Genomic DNA, 22325 nt, shown 5'->3' with positions numbered 1-22325 from the left:
ATGTCAAGAACCTTGCCATTTTTAGATGTCCTTGAATTCTGCCTTGTCTCGGATTCTCAGAACCACCTTTTAACCATGCCTGTCTCTCTTTACCCCTCCTTGTTCATAATCTGGTTTAAGGCTAGTTATTTTCCCTTTAGGAAGCCAGTTATTCTCATCAAGACTTCAAAAATAGTAACATTGTAGAACATCTGGGGAGAGCTGTTTGTCTTTGGAGTGATTTTGCCCGCCATTCATCAAATGAAATTCTTACTGTCTCATTGAAGTGTGTGAGAGCCCTGAATTATTCAAGCAAATTGGGCAGTGTCTGTGGTATTTGGGAATAGAGGCACAACATTGCAGATGTGTGTGCTTGGCCAAAACTCGTATTGCCACACAAATGTTGCCCCATGAAAATACTATTTTGTATGGTAAAGTGTTATCTTTTACCCCCACTGACATTTTGAAACCAGGTCCTTTAAGGAAAAAAATATAGTTTCAGATACATTTTTTTAAGGGAGTTCCCGAGAATCTGCAATTAAGCACATAGTCACACTAGGCAAAAGTTGTTTCAATCAAGTAAGAAGAAAACATTTTTCTAGAATAAGTAAAACATGGTATTTTTTAGGTAAAACATAAAAGAATTTTTAGACCATCTATCTTAAATCTCTCTTTTAAATGATATTTGTATTCCATGTTTGATTTTCATTAATTTTTTAATCTGTAGTCAATGCCCGAATAGTTGGACTATCTGTATATACACAGACTGAGAATTTTACTTTTGTAGCTTTATTCTAGATCTCTCTCTCAGGGTATTGCTCTCCTGTAAGCCCATACAGGTTTCACAGGGAGATGCAGAAGTGAAATTTAGACTTAGAGCTTGCCAGTTGTTGATAGCTCTGTGGAAGGTTCAGTGTAAAAGAAGTTGAAATAATTTCATAAGGTGCAATTTATGGAGAAATTTATTCCTCATGTCCACTTATTCTCTTTTACCAAAGAAATAAAAATAAATTTTATATGGCCTTAGAAACTTGGAAACAAAACTATTAGTTTTGTTTTGAAACTTTAATTAGAACTATGTTCTATTCGCGAAGTCAGTTTTCATATCCAAATTTAAAGAGCCATAGGAACACAATTATTCTATATTACTTCATCTCTCAGTTGATAAAAAATTTATCTGGCCATATTTCTCTATGAGAATTTTTAAGTCTCTTAACTTGTCTTGGAAACTCTAGATATGACTCTCGAGTTTTCTGGCATCTGGAAACTTTCATCAACAGGTAGGTATCATTTCATTGCAGAAGATGGGTATTTTGTTGTTGTTTTTAATTTACTGAGCTATTTCTAGGAGAACGGCATGTTACAGTTTTAGTTATTTCCTCTTGAAGTGCGGATTCTTTGGATGAAAAAATAATAAGCAAGGTTTAGAATTGTGTCAGTGAAAGCATCTCAAGACATGACTCTGAAATATAGGATCTTAAATTCCTATTTTACTCAAAGAAGCAGTTATGCCTTTATCTACTCTAAGGTAGCAAGTGGGGTGAAAGAAAGGATGTTATAGACTCTATAGGCAGAAAACGTTTTTCCTGATAACTTACTATTCACTTATGAAAACTGGCTGTCTGGGTTGCATACTCTGGTTTGTTCATCTGTTCATTGTTTCTCACTTATTCTTCCATTTGCTTTCCTTAGAAGTAGCACACTGAAAAAAAGTTCAATAATTTCTGGCATGGCTCATATTTATGAGACATCATGAAGACTTCTTTTCTCCTTTCCCTCCAAAATGGCTCTGTGTAAATACTTATGTTAACTGATGGACTCGACCCACAGATTACATTTTGACTAATGGATATTATCTGTCTTATATTTTAAAAACACATACTAAAATAGCCTTTGTGATTTGGAGACTGGGTCAGAGCTCTTCAGTTATGAAAATTATATGCAGCAGGCTTTGCTCCCAGTAAAGTTGAAAGTAACAAATAATACCTTAATTTTTAAAGCTGTGGGACTAGAAATTACAAAGGATAAATAGAAGAAATGATTATTTTGACAGGGAAAGGACTTCGATAATGTCAAATGCCACTCAAGATGTTCAATGACAGTTATGTTTATCTTTTACCCCTTAGCAATTATAGTTAATGTTTTTCAACAACTGAGGGACAACCCCTCCCTGAGCCCCCAACAGATACAGCCTGGATCCACCCACTTTCTGCGTGTTTTGTATCAAGTAATGTTAAAATGATCATTTTCGTGTCTGCATAATTAGGTAGTCAGCCATTTACCCTTGATGCCTGTGTAGAAAATAAGACAATAGTATTTACATCAGGTGCTGATAGTCCTTTAAATGCAAGGTTTTGCATCTTCATTTCTATTTTTCTTTAATAAAAATGAGTGTGGAGATGACATGGTGGCCACCACTCTTCAGGAAGCCTGTTTCCAGATTCTTAATGGCAGGTCACCCGCTGAACTCAAACTTCTACAGTAGTGGGTAGTCTCTGCCCAGCCCCTACTTCTTGTACCTGCCTCTAAAACTTTCAATCCTTTTTAAAATGTAAACCCAGCTGGATAGTCGCATTGTCAGCATTATCAACTAAAACTTTAATTCTTAGTTAACCCCTCAGATGGGATTGGTTGAGCATGGAATAAGATCAAGATCAAGATGTAGAAATCAGCATTTGCTGAAGAGAAGAGAGATACTTAGGAGAGGAGGCAGACAGAGGGGGTTGACTGTCAAACGTCACTCATATTGGCTGTGTCTGTTCATCTTTGCAGTTCCCCCTAAACGGGATGGAAGGTTTTTCTGTGGAAGTTGGCATAGCTGAGCCCTGAGCCCTGGGCTGTGAAGCGTTAGCCAGCAAACCTTGAGCACCACTCCTGTGACACTGTCAATTCTCCTCTGTCCACAGCGATGGGGTGTATGTGAATAGATCATGTCCCCAGTAGCACTGAGTTCCCAACCTTGGAGAAAGGTCACCCATGCCTAGTTCCTGTTTTTAGTCATCTTTTCAGAGGAAATGAAGTAACACTACTTCAGCCACGCTTGTGAAGGAAAGTAAAAAGCTAATAGTGTTTTTTTTGGTTTATTTCTTAATGAACCAATAATATCTGCCCGAAAATCATAGACTTAAATTTTTATTATTCTTTCTCTTAATCATCTTGAAGATTGTCAATAATGACAGTGATTTGAAAGAAAAATCATCCAGCCAATTGACAAATGGCAACATGGTTTTGGAAGCATCCCCCTAGGGCTTGTGTGTAGAAGTTGGAGAAATAGAAAAATGACAGGTTTTTTTTTGACTAGCCCTAGAAAATAATGTGTATGCATCCACACATTCTGCTGAGAATCTGCTGTGTACTTCGAGACATGCCCAGATGAATAGAAACTGTCCTTGTACTCAGAGAGCTTAAAGCATAGTGAAGAATTGGACCTATAAACACACAATAGTGCTGCAGTAGAATAACTGCTATAAAAGAGGCATGCATATGCATAAAATTCATTGAAGACCCAGGAGAAAAAGCACTTATGTTTGCAAGAGAAATTCAGGCAAACTTTGCTGAAGAGGTGACCTTACAGCTCACACTTGAAAGATGAGCAGAAGTTTTTCAGGCAGAGGAGATGGAAATTCTAGGAACAGGGAACGGGATGTGCAAAGGCAATGAGGCGTGGCCAAGCTACTGTGCCTGGGGATCTTAAAGTGATTCAATATTTCTGACAAGTACACGTTTTATTATTATTGGAGCATAAACCACAAGGGATGTGTGTCAAAGGATGAGGTGGGAAAGATAACAAGGGCCTGCATTATAAAGTATTCTCCTTAGAGAGGTTTTGATTTTCCTTTGAAGAACCTCTCAGTCTTTAATATGCATAAGAATACACTGAGCACTTTGGTAGAATGCAGATTCCTGGACTTCACTCCTTCAAATGCTGAATCAGTGGGTGTGGAGAAGCCTCCCAAAATCTGCATTTCTAACAAGCACTCCAGATAATTCAGTAGCACTGATTTCCCAACATGCCACAGAAGCAGCATTTGAAATATTGCTAGAACCATGGGGAGCCATTGAACTTTGTTTCATGGGAGAGTAAAATAATTGTACCGTATACACACGCTGGGGCTGGGCAGCTTTGGAAGATTAGTTTGGAGTGAAGAGCAGGAAGGATATTGTATTAATTCAGGTAAGAGGTCATGGAGGCCATGCCCAGGGTGTGGCCAGTTGGGAGAAAACACAAAAATCTGTTGCTCTTTTATAATTTTATCTGCAATAAAATTTTATCCAATTTACTTTTCTCCCATTTTCTAATTTCTCAAACTATTTTATTTTTCTGCCACTTTTAAGTGATTTGCTCTACTCTTCAATTTTTTATTCCCGTTGTGTAAATGTCATCTGACCTTGTTTTTCTTTTATCCTTGGTGTGCCAGCATTCTTTATAATTCTGTATGTAGTTCATTTCCGAAGGTCCACCTACAGAGACAGTTCTTATGTTACATTTGTAAATATTCATTCATCACCCCTCTGCCACTGTATTGGATAACCCAAGTGGCTGCTGTTACAGCTCTTATTAATTGGAATAACTATTTTTGCAAGTTTTTGGTAATTAAGAACTTTAATATGGTTGTTGTCTATGGCATGTATGACAGTACTTTGGTTTGAAGAATCTCTCTCTGGTCGGTACCAGAAACTTGATCTTTGTCTTTCTAAACTCACAGTCTGGCTAAATAAAGATATAAAGATAGTAATGTTCAATTATCTAGCTTCATGGAAAATAACAAAGTTTTGTATATTGAAGAGAGATAATCCCACATTATAGCTAACATATATTTTTGAAATTAAGAACATTATTTTTTACCATATACATATTTGGCTAATATTAAAATTGAGTGCACTTGTCAAAAGCACATAACTTTTTCATGTACAGTACAACGGAGTGAAGCATGTTAAAACTTAAAAGGTGAAATGGATGGCCTGACTAATTTGTAAATAATATGTCTTTTCAACCAAAAGCAAAATATTTTATGCATTTATAACCCAGTCAGCTTTGAAAATACTTATTTGCTCAGTTAACCATTAGCCAGGTAAAGATTTATGTGTAGAAAACAGATATTTTTCATTTTTATGTTATAAAATTCCCAGGAGTAGGAAAGACTTCTTTTTTAAAGCAATTTTAGTATTTATTTCTAAAGTTTTTAGAGCTTTTGCATGTGCATTTTATTATTTGTCAAAAAGTTTCATTCAAATTTATGAAAATGTCTGAGCAAAAGTGTGTGTTCTTAAGTTTGTAAACTCTTCAAAGTATTTTAAAATTTTAAGAAACCTGAACTTTCAGGTCATGATAAAAAGGCTGCAACTGCATGGCTTCTGGAAGTTGATTATTTCCCCCCTAATTAAAAATAATATAGATGCGTTTAAAAAAGTAAAGTATAAAGAGTAATAAAATCAGCCATAATCCCACACTCATAGATGTCCACTGATATTTTTTTTTAGTTCCAACTTTTTTCATATAAATATTTATATATATAAAAAATAACTTATATCAAAGTAGGGCTCCATTATTTTAAAACATATTTCAGCATTTTTCATTATTTAGATCATCTTTAAACATAGTTTTAGTTTTCTATGGCTACTATAACAAATTAGTACTGTAAAAAATTACAACAAACTAAGTAGCGTATGACAACATATAGTTTATTTTCTTAGAGTACTAGAGGTCAGAAGTCTGAAATCATTTTTGCTGGGCTAAAATCAGGGTGTCCGCGGGGCTGAGCTCCCTCCAGAAATGCTAGGGTAGAATATGTCTCCTTGCTTTGTCCAGCTTCTAGAGCTGCATTCCTTATATTCCTCGGCTCATGGCCCTGGCCGCCAACTTCAAAACCAGCAGCACAGATAACATCTCGCTTCAGTGTCACATTGCCTTCTTCTGTTGCTCAAGCTCTCTCTGCTTCCCTCTTATAAAGATACTTATGATTACATGTAGGGCCCACCCAGATAATCTAGGATAATCTTGCCTCAAGATCCTTACATTAATCATATCTGTAAACTTCCTTTTGACGTATAAGGTGACGTAGTCACAAACTCCAGAGATTAAAACGTGGTTATCTTTAGAATATCTTATTCTACCTACCACTATCGTCTGTACCAGTTTTATAATATTTTATTTTTTGGCTATTTTGGTATTTATTAATAATTGCCTTTGTTTTTTATCTTTGTGTTTTTTCCCCTTCATATTCTAAGAAATTCTGAGATAAATTTCCATCTACATACATTTTTTATGCACATGCTTGATTATATTTGTCTAAATCCTAGGATGTTAATTTATAGTTCAAATATATGTTTGTATGTGTGTATTATATGTGTATGTATATATGTACACATACACATTTATATGTATGCGTCTGCGTAAGCGTGTTCTTGTTTTCCAGATTGCTCTCCGGAGAGTTGGTAGAGAGCACTTAGCTCCTTGCACTCTCACCGTCATCGAGAATTATTATTATTTTTAATCTTTACCATTTAATTGGGTAAAAATATCTGATTGATGTTTTATTTGCATTTTTATAACTAGAGTGAACTCTTCATGCCTCACATATTTATTACCCTATGAATTAATATTTCTTTTAAAGTTTTTGTTGCTATAAAATTACATAATAATAGATATAGATACTAAAGTCTGTTGAGAACTCCTTGGCTAAAAATATTGTGTCTTCAGTAACATACTGTCCTTGATTTGTGTGATAATTTCAGTCAACTTTAACAATGGAGTACAATTTTGATTGTTACAGAAGGATAGTTTCCACCTCTGTCTGTATATACTCCCTATATGGAACTTTGATGGAAACTCTTACCTCTTATTTTAACAGGATAATTTTTCATAACTTTAGATGTCTGACCTGGAAAAATATTCAAGAGAAGAACTGATAAATTAACCTTAACCCTATATTACCGAAAGGTCTTAGTATCAGTTACTAAAGGGCTAAATATAACTACACTGTCCCACTTAAACCAAATTGACACTTGTAATTGCATCGTAATTTATGCTCAGGAGCTGAAAGAGAAATGATATTTCTTAGACCCAAGCTTTTAGATCAAGAAATATAATGTCCTTAAAGTGAACTCCAGACCAAGAGTCTTAGACGATGATTAGTAACTGAGAATCACTGTTATAGTCAAAAGCATTTGACATTTCTTACAAACTGGTTACATACATAAACATTTACAACTATGTATGTGTAGTCTGTAATTTCTGAGATTTTGAAATCTGAGAAAATAAAGCTGCTTAACAGGTACAGCATATATAGATAATGGAATGGGCTCATAAAACAGATATTGAAAAATCTTATTAAAAGATATTCAAGGTGAGTCTTCAAAATATCAGGATTCTAGACATAATTTTGCTATCAAGTGTCTTTCTAACTCTGAGCAAAGCCTTCCTCCCTTATCTTGACATTCATCCTAATGGTTGTATTGAGGATGTAAAGATGAAGGAGATACAGCTCCTGCCCTCAGGATCTCTTACTCTATGGGGGACTGATCTGCAAATGAACTGATTTTGATTTTGACAGAGTGGGAGAACCCTTTCCTGTAGGAGTTCTCAGGAGCAGAGCCCAGCAGAGGAATATCTCACTAAGTGGGGGTCAGGAGGCTCACAGGGAGGCTGCCTAGAGTAAGTGGCAACGAGTTTGGTCTTAAAGTAGATGAAGGTCTTGATCTCCAAGCCTTGCTCTTAGCTCCATAATTGAATTGCTTAGCTCTGTTGGAGGCCAGGGCTCAGTGGTTTTGATACAAAGAGACACTCATCACTGGCTCTCTCCCAGTGTTTCCTTTCTACAGGATGGCCCCTTCAGCCCTATAAGGATAATAAACCTTTTCTGCCCATTTCCTCTTTCAGGGGATGGAGCTCTGTCAGAATAAGTAACGGGGCTTCTCCCAGGGCCTTCCTCTGCTCGAAAGTCAAAGGATAGAGTGCTAAGGTGATATGCTTACCATCAGTGATTATGAAACCTTCCCTGGTCCTATGTTTTGGGCTGCCATTAAGCATGTTCTACTCTAATTCTTTATCATACAAATCAAGTAGTCACTAATTTGGGAGAAAAGTGCCTCATTTCCCATATCTACCTGTTCTTTCCTCTTGGATTTTCTAAAGTTATTCGTTATTTACTACATTTTTGGAGCCTCTCATCCTCTTGGAATGTGAGAAACACCTGAGGAAAATGTTGTGCTCTCTTCCCATTCTGGTTAGTCTTTTCATCTGTCCTTTCTCCTCTTGGGCCTTATCCTTCAGCCTGCCCTTGGAGTTTATGTAATTAGTTCTCTGCTCAACCTATCAGGAATTATAAATCAGTCTTACTTTATTTTCTTTGTTTTATCTATTCACTTTAGAAATCTGAATCTCTCTACCTTGTGAAATTGTTTTAAAAGTATTTTTAATATTCCAAGGATGATACAGTCTTATTATCTACCTCTAGGTTTTCAACATTCAGATATATTCCTTTAAGTTAATTTTTATTTATCTTTTTATCTTCCTTCATATTTTAGTAATGCAAGCTAAAAAATTGCTTAATAACACTAGAAGAGCTTTCTTTCAACCTTGTCCCTATTGATGCAGCTTTCTTTGCTTTCTTTAACCTGTATTTCTCAAAATGTGCAGTAATTACGAAGATTGCCCATTCAGGATGGGCAATTTCTTATCTACGCTTCTACCCTTAAACTCTCAAAACAGCATTTAGGGGTGACCAAGGTAGACCTGTAAGTGTTGATGGCTTTGGGGTGGTAGTCACTTCTAGGTGCTCTGAGGATTGGATTCACAGAGGTAAAATATGTTTTGAAAATCAATATCAACCCCACTTTCCTTAGTGTCTTCTCATTAGACATGGCTTTATGGCCAGAAGGTCACTGCAGGGAACTGTCAGCTTCCCAGGCCTCACACCTACACTAGTAAACTTAGTTTGCCATAGCTTCTAAGTTCAAAGGCACGACCCCAAGGATACTTAATGTGTTCTGGATAGGGTGGGGTAAAACCCTACCAAGTGGGCATGGCAAAGGGTAGGAAGTAGAGAGGATAATTTAAGTCAGTGAAAAGGACCTAGAAGTTTTTGTATGTAGGAGGGGAATAAATAGTGAAGAGTTTGACTTTTTCTGAAATACTCATTGAGTCCTCAGCTAGTATTTCTGTAGTATGCCAGCTTATATTTCAATCTAATTTACCTTTCTCATAAAAACAATGTCAGTTAATACCAACCCGATTAAATGAATGAGCATCGTGAATCACAAAGCTCATTCATTGCTGTGTAGGCTTAGCTGTTGTGCAATAAATAGAAAATATTGCTTAGTATCTGTATATTGACCTATATCAGCTATTATCTTAAGAATTTCCAATAATCTCAATTTCATTTTAGTTCTGTAGCCAGAGTTTTACTTCAGTTACAACTAAAAAATACTCTAGTTTCTACCCATATAATTATTTTGTCTGTAGGAAAATGTCAGTAGTTCTGACAGTTTTAATTCTTGTGTTTACTGACTACATTGCCTTCTGAATCATAGGTTCCCAAATCAAGTCAAGCAGGTTAGAAGACAAGTTACACTTTAGTGTCACACCTACTTTTATCTTAAATGAGTGTGGGAATATATAACTTTCACTGTATTAACTAGTTCATTCCTGGATCCTCATGCACTTTATTTATTTATTTATTTAGTAAAATTTTAGATGCAACCCAAATTTTTCCAAGCCTTTTAAGTGAAAATAAAAAACCATATTAAAATTAGGTAGTTAAAAATACTCATGTCCTTACCCACTCCTTTGAAAATCTGCATGATGGATTCCCCAAAATGTACAGAGTGGTAATAGTAATGACATCTGCTGTCCACAGGCCAGGATATGCATCATTCAATTAAGAGAAGAAAAAATAAATGTTTTCTGTCATTAATTTATTCATTTTAGTTTCTATCCTATTTATGGGTGTTGCCCAAATGCATGGGCTTTTCTAGAAGGCTCTAGAGAGCATGAGAGTTGGGAGGTACAGAGTCATCAGATCTTGAAACCATCTAGAACTTGAATCCCACCCACTGGATCTCCTTCAAATTACTTCTACTCAAACATCCTTATAGGAAGTCCTCCCTTATTGTTTCAGTCTTTTTTTTTCTTTACCTTTGGATCTAAAGAGTCTTCCACATAGTTATTTCACTAGTCAAGCACAACTATCATTCATTCCCTAAATTTTCTCTTTTTCACTTTTGACAGAGTTCCTTCAACCCATAATATATATAGTGCACTTTCAAGTTCCCTTTCACCATCTTAATTCTTCTCTAGGAAGCTTCTCACATGTAATTATCCCTCTTAAACTCAGATGCCTAAAACTGAGCACAAAAGTTATTCCCTGGATTTTACGTTTGGGGATCAGGGCCAGGAAAGTGAGATTCAAAGAGAGTTTCCCTTGGATTTGATTGTATCATTTCTCGGAGTCATGTTAAGACTTGAGGAATGTTAGCCCATCTATTTCCAGTTACAGATTATAGATAAAAATGAGTCAATCAGTGAAAGTCTTTAGAATTTAAAAATATCCCCATGGGGTTCTTAAGAATTTAGGATTATTCGAGAAAATCAACTGACCACTAATATCGAAAATTTCAGGGCACCTTAAGAGAAAGAACAGATACCTGAGCATTTGAAGTGTCTCTATTCAAAAAGCACTCATTAAATGCTTATATAAATCAGGAACTGTTTTATTTGGAAATACAGAGATCAATAAAACATGACTTTAGCCTCGAGGACCTCACAGAATAATAGGGAAGACAGCAGTGAACAGTCAACAATAATGCAGAGTGACCAGTACCTAGGTAGAGGACTGTTCATAAAAGTAGAGGGCACCATATGGGGTGCACTTTGCTCTAGTCTTACATCTCTCAGCATAATGTTTTTTAGCTTCTGCATATTGCCAGTGTTTATGTGAAGTATACTCTAGACACTGCTTGAGGGGGTTATGTATGCAATCTCATTTACATAGGTGAACCTCTTAGAGTTTGGTCCGATCATGAACACCATAAACATAGAAAATGGGCAGAAATTAAGTGACAGGCAAGTCATGGTTAATTGATGGATCCAGAATCCAAACCCAAGATTTTTGCTCTTAACCAGTGCTCTATGCCACCTTTCTCAGAGGGAGCTTTCATCTAGAGAAGTGGTTCTCAACAGAGGTAATTTTGCCCACCTGCCCCACCCACCCCTCACCCCCAAGGAGCATTTGGCAATGTCTACAGACATTTGCAACTGACATCTAGTGGGTAGAGGTTAGGGATGCTTCTAAATGTTTTCCAATGATCAAGATAGCTACCAAAGAATTATCTAGCCTAAAATATCAGTAGCACCAAGGCTGAGAAAGTGCTCTGGAGCATGGATACTGTCTTTGTGTTGGCCTTTAAAAAAATACCTTTTTAAGTACTTCAAAACATTTTTAAAAGGAGAAATGGCTTAGTATAGGGCAAAAGTACTAGACCAAGCCCCTAAGTGTCTGGTGAAGTGTATTCTGTCACTCGTAAACTTGAGAAAATATTGCCTTCTTAGTCTACCTTTGTAGAATTCAAGGATCTGAGGTAGCCCTGTGAATATTTGAGGAGATAATGCATAAGAAAGCCCTGTACAGAATTATTATCAGAAACTTAGAGCCCTGGAGTGGAAATATTTCTGTAGGTTGCAAGAATTAGACAAAGAGGATCCCAAAGTGGACTCCTGTCCATGGGTTGCCCTGTCTTGTCAGCTGCTCCCACCTACTTCTTGTCACCCTCCTATTTCTGTAGGCAATTTGTTCCCAGTGTTTATTGGATGAACTAGACCATTTTTTGCAAGTTATTTTTGCTTAATTAAAAAAAAAATAGCATCTCTTGCCATATTATAGAGTTAAGGCAGCTAATTTAAATTCCATCTTTTTTTTCTCTCTCTTTATATACTTTTATACCAGCATTTGTAGGTTTGGGAGTTATTTGAATACCATGCCTTTTTTCAAAATGAGTAACAATAACATGGATTCAACCTCCCCTTCATTCCTTCCTTTAAAGCTCTAACGCTTGGAAGGAAAATAATTCTAGCATTTGCTAAATAAACGTAAGTAGTCTTTACTCATAGTGGTTGACCATTTTCTACATAAGTCGTTGCACTCTGAAGCCAAACTGTGCACTGTAGTAATTCATCAAATGGATGTAAACTCATAAATTTAGTTTACAGAGGTGAGCGTGGCATCCCATTGCGGTGATTTTCCTACCCAACAAACAGCGTCTCTGCAGAGTAATGACTGACTTCCTTGCAGTGTTTTAATGGTGATCCATTCTGCAGTGAATCACCGATGATCCTTCAGGTGTGCAGCCACGCACACTTCACTGCGTTGGGGAACCACGCCTGGATTTATTTATTTATTTTGGGGGACCGATCCATTCGGGACTCTGGGCTGGGGGCGCGGCGGAGGGGGAAAATGCTTGGGTGTCCTGGCTGCTTCTCCGGGGCTCCCGCCCAGGTCGCCGCCTGCTCCCTTTCCCATGAGGCCCCGCTCCTCCCCGAGTGTCCGCGCCAGTGGGGAAGGGTCCCTGTCGCCCAACCCCTTTCAGCTCCTGGCTGGGGAGGCTACACAAAGGTGTCCGGCTCAAGTCCGCCAATAGGCCAATTTTGTAAAAGTGCTTTTAAGTTTCCTTTTTTGGGGGAGGGGGAACAGAAAAGGGGCTTTTTCGATTGAAATTCTTTTCCTTGTATGTAGATCCCAAAAGGAAACTCAGCACTGGGCATGTTCGGATGTTGAATGGTATACTGATAATCAACAGCCTCCCGGAACCAAAGACTTAAAATAGTCGTCTTCCCCCCACCCCCCCGCAGGAGCTGCAAATGGTATCTGCCAAACAGATGACAAAGTACCTTGGACTGAATCACACAGACAGCATTTTGAGCAGAACGCACGGCCCAACTCTTTTAATTACTGTTTGTAGCTGGCTGAGGCTGACCCGGAGAGGGCAAACCCAAGAGGAAATAAGTTTCCTGAACCTTGGAGAAATGGCTATGCGTTACTGAAAAGCTGGGACGGGTACTTCTCAGACATGCTCCAAGTTATTCTCGAGATCACAGTTTGCAGCACGTTTCCTCTGGAGGGAGCGAATAGATAACTGGGGATTTTTTTTTCTCCGCGTTTTGGTCTTATGGCCTTGAACCCGCAGTGAATTGAAGAGAAAGGAATGGATATGTCTGACCCCAATTTTTGGACTGTGCTCTCAAACTTTACTTTGCCTCATTTGAGGAGTGGGAACAGGCTACGGCGAACACAAAGGTAAAAACGTGGGGATCCTTTGCCTACAGAGGGAATGCGTTGCCTTCCGAGGCAGCCTGACTGCTGGAGCTGCCTTAGAAACGGGGTCTGTTTGTTGATTGACAGTTTGAAAAGTTTATTCCCTGACAGGGGGCATTAATCAGGTATTCTCCTCGTGGATTTCCTGGGGAATCCTGATGAATGTGCTTCTCCGGGTTCTCCTCCTTTTGAAATGTGGTTAATGAGAGGCTGAGTTGTGAGTGGTGGGGAGAGAAAAAGGGAAGGGAGAGGAGGTACTTTGCCTAAGTCTGTCTCTTTGATCTGATCATGTTTATCCATTTCATTCACCCAGACATCAGGGCCTCTGCTTCTCTTTGTCCTCAATATTAAATATTTGACCTTTATAAGATGCAGAGGTACAATGCAAAGATAACTCAAGTTAGCCTGTTTTGGATTGTCTCCATAACCATTTTGCCATTTTGGGGTTTTTTTTACTGGTTCGCTGACATTTATTTCTAATATAGGCCTGGCCTTTTTTGTTTGGTAACATATATTTGACAGAATAGGTGTGGGGGGGCTGAGAATAGACTTTTAAAATCAAGATGAAGCTCATGCCTCAAGTGAAAGGCAGTTTAGTTAGTTGCTGACACTTAGGTTGCAAGATCACGATTTTATAGGAGGTTTTCTCCTCTTCCACATTTGTGTCCAGCACAGGAAGGTGGCATTACTGTGGTTTTAGAGGGGCACACCCTCTGAATTGTATAAATATAGATTCTTTTTTTTCCTTCAAAACTTGCCTTGCACATACATACACGTGAACATGCATGAGAGCAACAGTGCCGTCAAATAAACAGGATGCATGCTATCAGATCTGGCGCTTCATAATCGCTGTACTGCAGTGTTTAAAGACCACACACACACACACATGGTTCATTCTATTTGGTTATACCTGTAACTTTTTGTAGCATAAATGCAAATATGTAATACTTTGGAAAACTTAGTCTTTTTTCTTTTGAATTTTCCCGTGGTATTTCTTATATTTCAGAAGCATCCTGGAATACTTGCATACTTACACTATTTATACATGTGTATATATACACAGATCAAAAAACACAAATGAGAGAGAGAGAGAGCGAGAGAGAGAGCGAGAGAGGGACACGAAGGGAGAGGGAGAGAAAGAGAGATCTCATAGATTTTTTAAAGTCATACCTTTAGTGCAACTGTAACAGTGTTAGTACCACTAAACCATGTTAGGTTCTAAAGTTGTGCCTTTTAAATAAGGTGGCTATGCTTTTCTCATTCTATATGTGTTCAGAGACACTCTTTTGGGATTGGTCATTTTTGTTCAAGCTGTGTCATCCATGCTTCAAACTCCCAAAACAATAGATCAGTTGAAGAGAGATGTGCTATACGTGAACAAGGCCACACTACTCTTCATGGCAGTAAATCCTATAACTTCTTACCTTTTCAGTTTGTCAGTAGCCCTTGAATATGTCTAAGTGGTATAGTCTGGCTGTGATGCAGCCTCTCCTCTCACCTGGACCCAGTTCTTGTAGGAATAAGTCAGCACTGGCACCACACTTGTGTGTCTGAACCTGACAAGCAAGTTGGAGCACTGCCCGCCCCCCTCCACCACCACCTGTTGATAGTATTATTGAGTCAAATGCATAAGGAATTCTTAGGCTTCTCTGACGCTGGTTTTAGGGTAGTATCTCCAGCTCAAACATACCAATTCAGACAGCTCATGCTGGCAGAGAACCTAAGTTCTAAAGTAACCTGGGTTCTTCTCAACAAAATGGGGGGACAACCTGTTAGTTACCTTGAGAATTTCCAAGATTCACAGAGTTTGGAAACACGTGTCCTGAAAGTCATCTGTACATACTTCTACTTCTTGTTGGTCTCAAAGGGCCAGCACTGCTTCATATTTATTATGTAGATTCAGGAAGATGAAGGGCAGGAGTCATGTTCTCCAGGGCAGTGTATGAAGCTGTTGTATTCTCTTAATATACAGAGATCAATTCTGGATGGGTGACCTTTCTTAAGGACATATAGCATATGCTTACAGTGTGACTCCGTGACCTCCCTTAAATTAACATCTCTAAATCTTGTCTGTTTCTCGAAGGCCCACATTTACCCCGTTCCTTACTTAGCTGATCACGTTCCCTAAAGATGGCCTTTCAGAAAGATCTCTCCATTACTAAGATGTCCCCTCCTTTCACTTGTCTCACTGAGGGCATGCCCAGTGTCCAAGGGAGGACGCTTTGCCTTCGTCCTTGTTTGGGTGTGCTTTATCCCTTGGAATCTCTCTCCTGTCCAAGACTAGCTTCTTTTCTGAATGCTCACTGACTTTTAATCATTTTGCATATTTTTATCCTAGCTACTTGTTCTGACTAACATTGTAATCTAGAGGACTTCATCTTTACTTTTTCTTTACTATCAGCTTTTTGCATCTATCCAAATAAAATCTGGTTTTGAGCCTATGAATGAGCATCTTAGAGCTCCTAGGAATAGGATGTGTGTGTACCACTTAGACAAAAGAAAGAGAGGTTGAATAGTTTCAGACTCTTCCCTTAAATCTATATTATGGTAGGAATCGTAATCATGGAAACCTTTTGGTTTGCTACATCTCATTCGCCTTGGCAGTCCAGCAGGACGCCGGTTTGTTGGCTTGTCCTATCACAGGAAAACTTTAAAGGTTTCTCTCCCCACTCAGAGTCCTACCTGGGCCTATAACACCCTGGGTTCTTGGGGAAAGATGCCTACAAGCTTACTCCCAGGCTTAGACTCTTACACAGTACTAATGAACTCAAAGTCCAGGTTCCTTGTCCTATGTCCCCAAAAATGATATATTATTTCTATCATTCTTTTCTGTCTTGAGTGTGGCAGACTTTGGGTTGTCTAGATGCACACTGATTTTGTCTGCTGTTTTTCTGTAAGGCTCACATATTCCATTAGAAACAGGTTTTTTGTTTGTTTGCTTGTTTGTTTGTTTGTTTGTGGCTGGCTTTGCACTTTACCCCCTCTCTTATTTCCTCAAGGCAGTCACCATACAACCATTTACCTGCTTCTTTGAGGGACAGAAATCCAGGCTGACTGGACAGATTATTTCAACCCAAATTTGTCGTTTTAAACTGAAGTAATGCCTGCATGTTTTAGAGATTGTAAACTTCATAGATCTGGGGATATTCCATTCCTTAGAAAAACCCCTCACATCTTAGAATAGCAGTGAGTTTACCTGCTTTCTGTTACCGCTTAGGTTTATAACGTCTTTTCCCATTGGATTAACTTGTGGGGAAGGCTTTAAGCTTCTACTTATGTCACACTGTAAAGAAAAGGCTACCATTGCTTTCTAATGTTGCTGCTCAGTTTCAAGGTTCACCTTTAATTTTACTGTTCACCTTTGGTTTCGCTGAAGTACAGTGTAGAGAATCTAGAAGATGCTTGATTTTTAATCCTAATGGTCATAAACCTATCATGTTTTCATTGAGTTGAAGTGATAATATCCAAACCTTAATGACTTCAATCAATAAAACTCTTATCCATGCCAATGAGAGTAAATAAATATCTCAGTAAATAACTTTGAGCAAGTTTTCAAATGTATTTTTCTGAAAACCCATGGGATAAAAGTTTTTTTGTTTTGTTTTCTTGCTGAATTTGCAGTACTCAGTAGTTGCTATGAACAGCAGGTATATTCAGGAATCTTCAACTAACTGCTGTAGTTGTCAGAATATATTGAATATTTATGTACACTGCATCTTCCCTTCAAAAACATCTGTAGTGTTTGGTGAGTTTTCCTTTTTGTTTTGCTCATGAACATATGTCTCTAAAAAGATGGAAAATACACTTCTCTCCTGCCCTGACATGTTGGATATTAGTGAAATCACCCCTTTTATGGAAAACCCAGTTAAATCTACATTTATTGAGCATCTGTATGTGCCTGGGCACTGTGACCCAAAGCCAAAAGACATAGGCTTGCCTTCAGTGAAGCTATGCAAATGAATCATTGCAAACTTAGATATAGAGAAGTATTTACAAGGTACATATAAGCCATGGGAGTGGTCAGTAGGTAAGACAGACTTTGGTCTCAAGGAGCCAGAAGATGCACCACATTAAAAAGGCAATACCTCAGGGAGGTTTTAAAGGATAGATTGGTATTTATCAGACAGAAGGACAAGACTTTCTCAAAAGGCAAAAGAAATGGTGTGTACAGGACATGGTGGTCTTGCAACACACAGTTCAAGGGACTATACATAGCTCAGTCTTGCTAGGGCATAAAGAACCAGAAGCATAACTCAGGCTTGTTAAAGCATAAGTTTCAAGATGTGGTATAATATAGCACAGGAGGGTTGATCTGAAGCCAATGCACCCGGCTTTGAAAGATATTGGGTAAGTTAACTTCTTTGGACTTCAGTTGCTCCATCTATAAAATAGTGACGAGTAAATTACTTATAGGATTGTTGTAAAGATTAAAATGTGATCATATGTGTAAAATGCATAATGCGATGATTGGCACATAAAAGCTCTCAAATCCTAACTATTAATATTGTTACTGTCATCACAACAAGAAGATGAGTAGTGGATGATGAGGCTGAGGAGGGGATCTGAGGTACGTGGTATTTGTGGGACCTTGGCCTTTATCTGGGGTGAGGGGGTGGGAGATGTTTCGCAGCACTGGGAGTTTAGGTCTCGGTGAGGAGGTTGAGACCTAGAAGCCAGTTAGAAAGTTATCGCAAAACCCTATCTAAAGGGGTTTGCAGACCTGAGCAAAGAATGTAGTGAGTTATGCCTTTGAGAGATACTAAGGATATGAAATTGATAGAAGTTAATGAGCCAAGGGCTCTGAGGGATGAAGAAAGATTTCACAATGCCCCTGGGGTTTTTGACTTAAGGGACCAGGGGGATGGATAAACCACCCATACATATAAGAGTAGGGGAAAAGAAGACACAAGAACCTGTACTCACCCCTTATCCCTAGAAGCTCGGTCAGTCTACATTTAGTAAGCATCTGTTGCATGCTGATTACCATGGAATGTTGCAGTGCCAACGTCTGGTGCTGGGCAAGGGGTGAACAAGACAGAGTGCTTGGGCCTCACAGATAAACACGCATCTAAATAAATCAATTGTCAAATGGTGATTAGTGTTCTGAAAGCTACAAACAAGAGCTGAGAAGTAACAGTGTGGAGGGCTATTTCAGATAATGTGGTTAGGGAACATCTTTTGAGGAGGTGATATTTAAGGGGAGACCTAAAGAATGAGAAAGAGCCATCTGTGGGAAGAGTTTGGGGGCAGACATCTGCGAATTCTAAAATTTCTGAAGCAGGAAAGAAAGAGCCTCAGTTGGGCAACTGGGTACATAGGTCCAGGGCACTCAGGGAAGGTGGACCAGAAATGACAACCTTGGGAGTCATCAGTAGGACCATCTGAGAAATATTTTAGACTTATCCGTGGGAGAACTAGAGTTGGGCAGAGATGCAGATAGGTATATAAAAGGTGACTTGGAAAAGAGTCCTGTAAGAAGGAAGGAAGCTAGTAGAGTGTTCTCACAGAGATCCGAAAAGGAGAATGGTCAACAGTGCCACTCCACAGAGGAAAGGAACGTGTGCATTGTATCTGACAGCTGAGAAGTCACGATGACTTCAGCGTGAACAGCAACAGCACAGTGATTCGGGGTGGGGCTGTGTGTCAAGCTAGAAAACAGTAGTGAAGCGAGAATCGAAGACCATGAGTGGTAACCACTCTCTGTGGGTAGCTAAATACAGTAATGACACATCATGGTGCCCTATAACCTCTGCATGTTCACAGCTGGCCGGTCATCCCTCTTCCCTGAATCATATCCCCTTACTCAACTGTTGCTCACTTTGCTTCATCACCCAAATAGGCAATGACAGTTTCCTTTTCACCTCCCCTCTGGAAGCTCAAGTTCTTTCACAGGCTTATGAGTATCTCCTTTCTAATGTGTTTACATTACAGTAAAAGTTTCTCTTTCTTTGACGCCCTGGCTCTGAGCGTCTCCAGCTCCCACCTACCGCCACTTGGTCTCCTCCTGAGCCTGAGTCGCATCCTCCTGCCTTTCCCGGGAGCCTCTTCCACAGGTGGTTGAAACCTGCAGTCCTTGCGGCTCCTCCTCTCATCCTTCCACGCCTGACCTGTAGGCTCTGCCACTCCCTGTGTCTCTGTGCCCATTTTCTCCCACTCCTCGCTTTGCCCAGGCACGTTTCATAACTGCTTCCTTTTATGCTTTTCCTTTTTTCATGCCCTAGACTTTACTTTCTGCAGGTGGGACAGGCCTGCCTATCACTGCAGGGCTCACCCTGCAATCCTCTCCTAGTCAGTTCTCACACTGGTACTATTCCGTGAGGTCCTCACGCATGAATCCCCTCTCCCCAGCCTAGTCAGGGATACTCGTACAGAAGAGCTGGGACCCCAGGCCAGGAGCTTCCAGCCCCAAGCTGAGTGATTTTGGTGGAGAGCCTGCCGGTCCCACACCAGGGTACTGTGTGCCCACAGACTCCATGTGCACCATGTGCACTCTTAAAGTTTCCCAGATGCAGAGGACGTGAGCACAAATATGTAGGTTTTGAAAATGTTGCTTTTAGTCTGTATTGTAAAGCTTACAAAAGGAAGATTACAAATTGTTTGTTTTGCCACTGACTATATTAGGTCTTTTGTGGGGGAAGAGGGAGGCAGAAAGGGAGAGAGGAGAGAGGAGTGCAGAAAGTAGATTTCAAAAGAAGTGTGGTAAAAACATGAGGCATATGCTCCACGGGCAGGCACAGGCTAGTCATTGCTCTAAAGGGGTGTGTGTGTGTGTCAGTAAGTTCACGGTGACAGGCTAGAACATTGTATGCTTTTATGGCTTTGCTTGTTTCTCTTTTCACATCTATCCTATTATCAGAAGCCTAAGTAATGTCTTTAAAACAGGGGAAACTTAAGCATTAAGATAGAGACCATCTGCCTTCTGGGCTAAAACTGATGGATGCTGGAATTGAGAAATCATTTGAGTTCCTATGTGGAGATGGCCCGCAAAGGGAAAAGCTGGAAATAGGGCTCATTCTGAATAATTCAGGAGATACCTCCTTGTACTGGTTGAAATGGAAATAAGTCGGTTTCTCAGGGAGAGTAAGACTAGAGGCCCTGACCCCAAACCTCCCCCCATACACACCCATCTCTAGTGTGGGTGAGCTTCCACCAAGCTATTTTAATCTGAGCTGTTTTTACTACTTTTAACCTAGTCATTTGGGAGTGACATCATGGTAACTGAGTAATGCCTCTGAAAGTTAAGTGGTAGAGACAAGATATTAAAATGGTCCTGGGGCTACCTGGATGAAAGTAGGCACAGGGTGTGAATAAAACCATTTATTAAAAGCAAAGTCAATCTCTATCAGTAGAAGTCTTGGCCGTATAATAGCAAATTTGGTTTTTGTGATAAGTGGCACATTGTGTAACTAGGGAGATCTCTAAGTAAAAGTTCACATAGTAGTTAATACTTGTAGTTCTGGTATTTTATTTTATTTTTTCTCTGTCTTGGTAATTAGGAAAGTTCCCATGTGAACTTGGTTGTAAATTCTGAAAATGTTGACCTTAAACCTGATTAACAGAATGAGAGGACCTGTGGGAGTTTTAGCTACATGGATGGCAATTGGACATGCTTATTAGAGAAGGTAATTATGCCAATATCAAACTGAACTTTATTTTAAAGACAAGTAGAGAATTTAGGCTTTGATCAGCATTTGAAGGTAAAATAGATTGGTAAGAAGAATGGACAGTAATTATTGTTATTTCTCACCTTAATTTTCTTCTTGCTTGCTTCATTATAGAACCCTGGGACTTTCCACATTCTGCATATTTTGTGGTTTTGCATTTATCAATGACTTGGATTTTGTTAGAGTTTGGGGTCTCTTAGAAAACTAATTGCAGGCAAAAGTAAGGGCAAAGTCTCGAAGTCCAGCTCCTGACATGTGGTAGGCCAGCTACCACTGGTATTCCAACGTTCTCAAATAAGCTTTTAGCTCTTCACAGGTAAGGGTCAGCTGCGCGTCCCTGGAAACTTTCTAACCTGACACGAAGTTCAAATCAAAGGTATCTTTTGGAGGGTAATATATTAGGTTCAGAATGAATCACTTGGGTAGAGGGAATGAGGACCCAGTGAAACTTGCTAAGGTCTCCTAGGGTCATAAAATCAGGGAAGAAAATTGATGGAGTCACCAGGTTTATTTTGCCTAATGAGTATTTGCTGTGCTTTATTCTATCTAATTTTAAACATTACAGTGCATATTGATGTCTCAGGACCCTAACTTTGATCTTACTGCATTTCTCTCTTGTGAGTCTCTGTTAGAATAATCTGGCCACTGCCAGATTTCTTAGCTACTAAATCTAAAGAAAATCACTGAGCCTGTAGCAAACATAAAAAGCACCTATGTCCCTTTAACATTCATATGTTTTAAAATGCTGTGATGGTTATCTTTACATTAGAAATTATAATTATTAACTGTTTTATAGCTATTTGGAGGAGTTAAAGGAAAACTATGTTTGTCATGGGAAAAACTGCCCGCTGAATAAAGCACTCTAGGAAATTCAGTAAATGAGACCTTTGTTATTGTAAAACAATAGCCATTAAATGACTATTATGTAATGTTATTTCTTAAGTCTGATTTGGAATGGCTTGTTGATCTTGGAACTTCGATATAATTCCTGTAAAAATATTACTTTCACTTGGCTTATCTCAAAACTTTTGATACACAATCAAAGACTTTTCCAGGTAGATGACTTAGGTTAGCCACCAGACATCGGATACACGGGCACCTTGTCAGGTAGATTTTTTTTCCACATGAGGATTAATTTTATCCACTTGATATTCTCCATTCTAGTACTCATCTAGATAACCACAAATTACTTGCTAATCCAAAAAGTTGGTTTATTGTAAAATTAACCTGCGCTTGCTCAACCACTGCAGAGGGCAGACGGGAGGCAACCCAGCTGATGGGCACAGTCACTGGCATAGGGAGTTTCCGTGGAGGATTATTAATTTGCATTTTCCACAGACAATAGATCTCTAAGCAAAGGAATTTTTTATCTTTA

At 39.0% G+C, this 22325-nt stretch overlaps 1 protein-coding gene across 15 annotated transcripts in view; it reads left to right on the top strand.

Moving 5' to 3' along the window:
• The window catches only part of MAST4 (microtubule associated serine/threonine kinase family member 4), a 509369-nt gene that overhangs the window by 341420 nt on the left and 145624 nt on the right, over window positions 1–22325 (top strand). The window contains exon 1 of one of the 15 annotated variants that reach the window (XM_016158129.2): window positions 8432–13268. The exons of 12 other annotated variants lie outside the window; for them this stretch is intronic. In XM_016158129.2, coding sequence (XP_016013615.2) covers window positions 13177–13268 — 92 coding nt within the window. In that variant the 5' untranslated portion in view covers window positions 8432–13176. Of the gene's footprint in view, window positions 1–8431; window positions 13269–22325 lie in introns of those variants that run through there. 2 more of the 15 variants (XM_016158130.2, XM_016158131.2) reach the window with 2 other exon arrangements.

Source organism: Rousettus aegyptiacus, unplaced genomic scaffold, assembly GCF_014176215.1.
Source record: "Rousettus aegyptiacus isolate mRouAeg1 unplaced genomic scaffold, mRouAeg1.p scaffold_m13_p_8, whole genome shotgun sequence".
NCBI lineage: Eukaryota > Metazoa > Chordata > Mammalia > Chiroptera > Pteropodidae > Rousettus > Rousettus aegyptiacus.
Note: the sequence above shows the minus strand (reverse complement) of the source record. Positions and strands in the feature narration are given on the sequence as shown.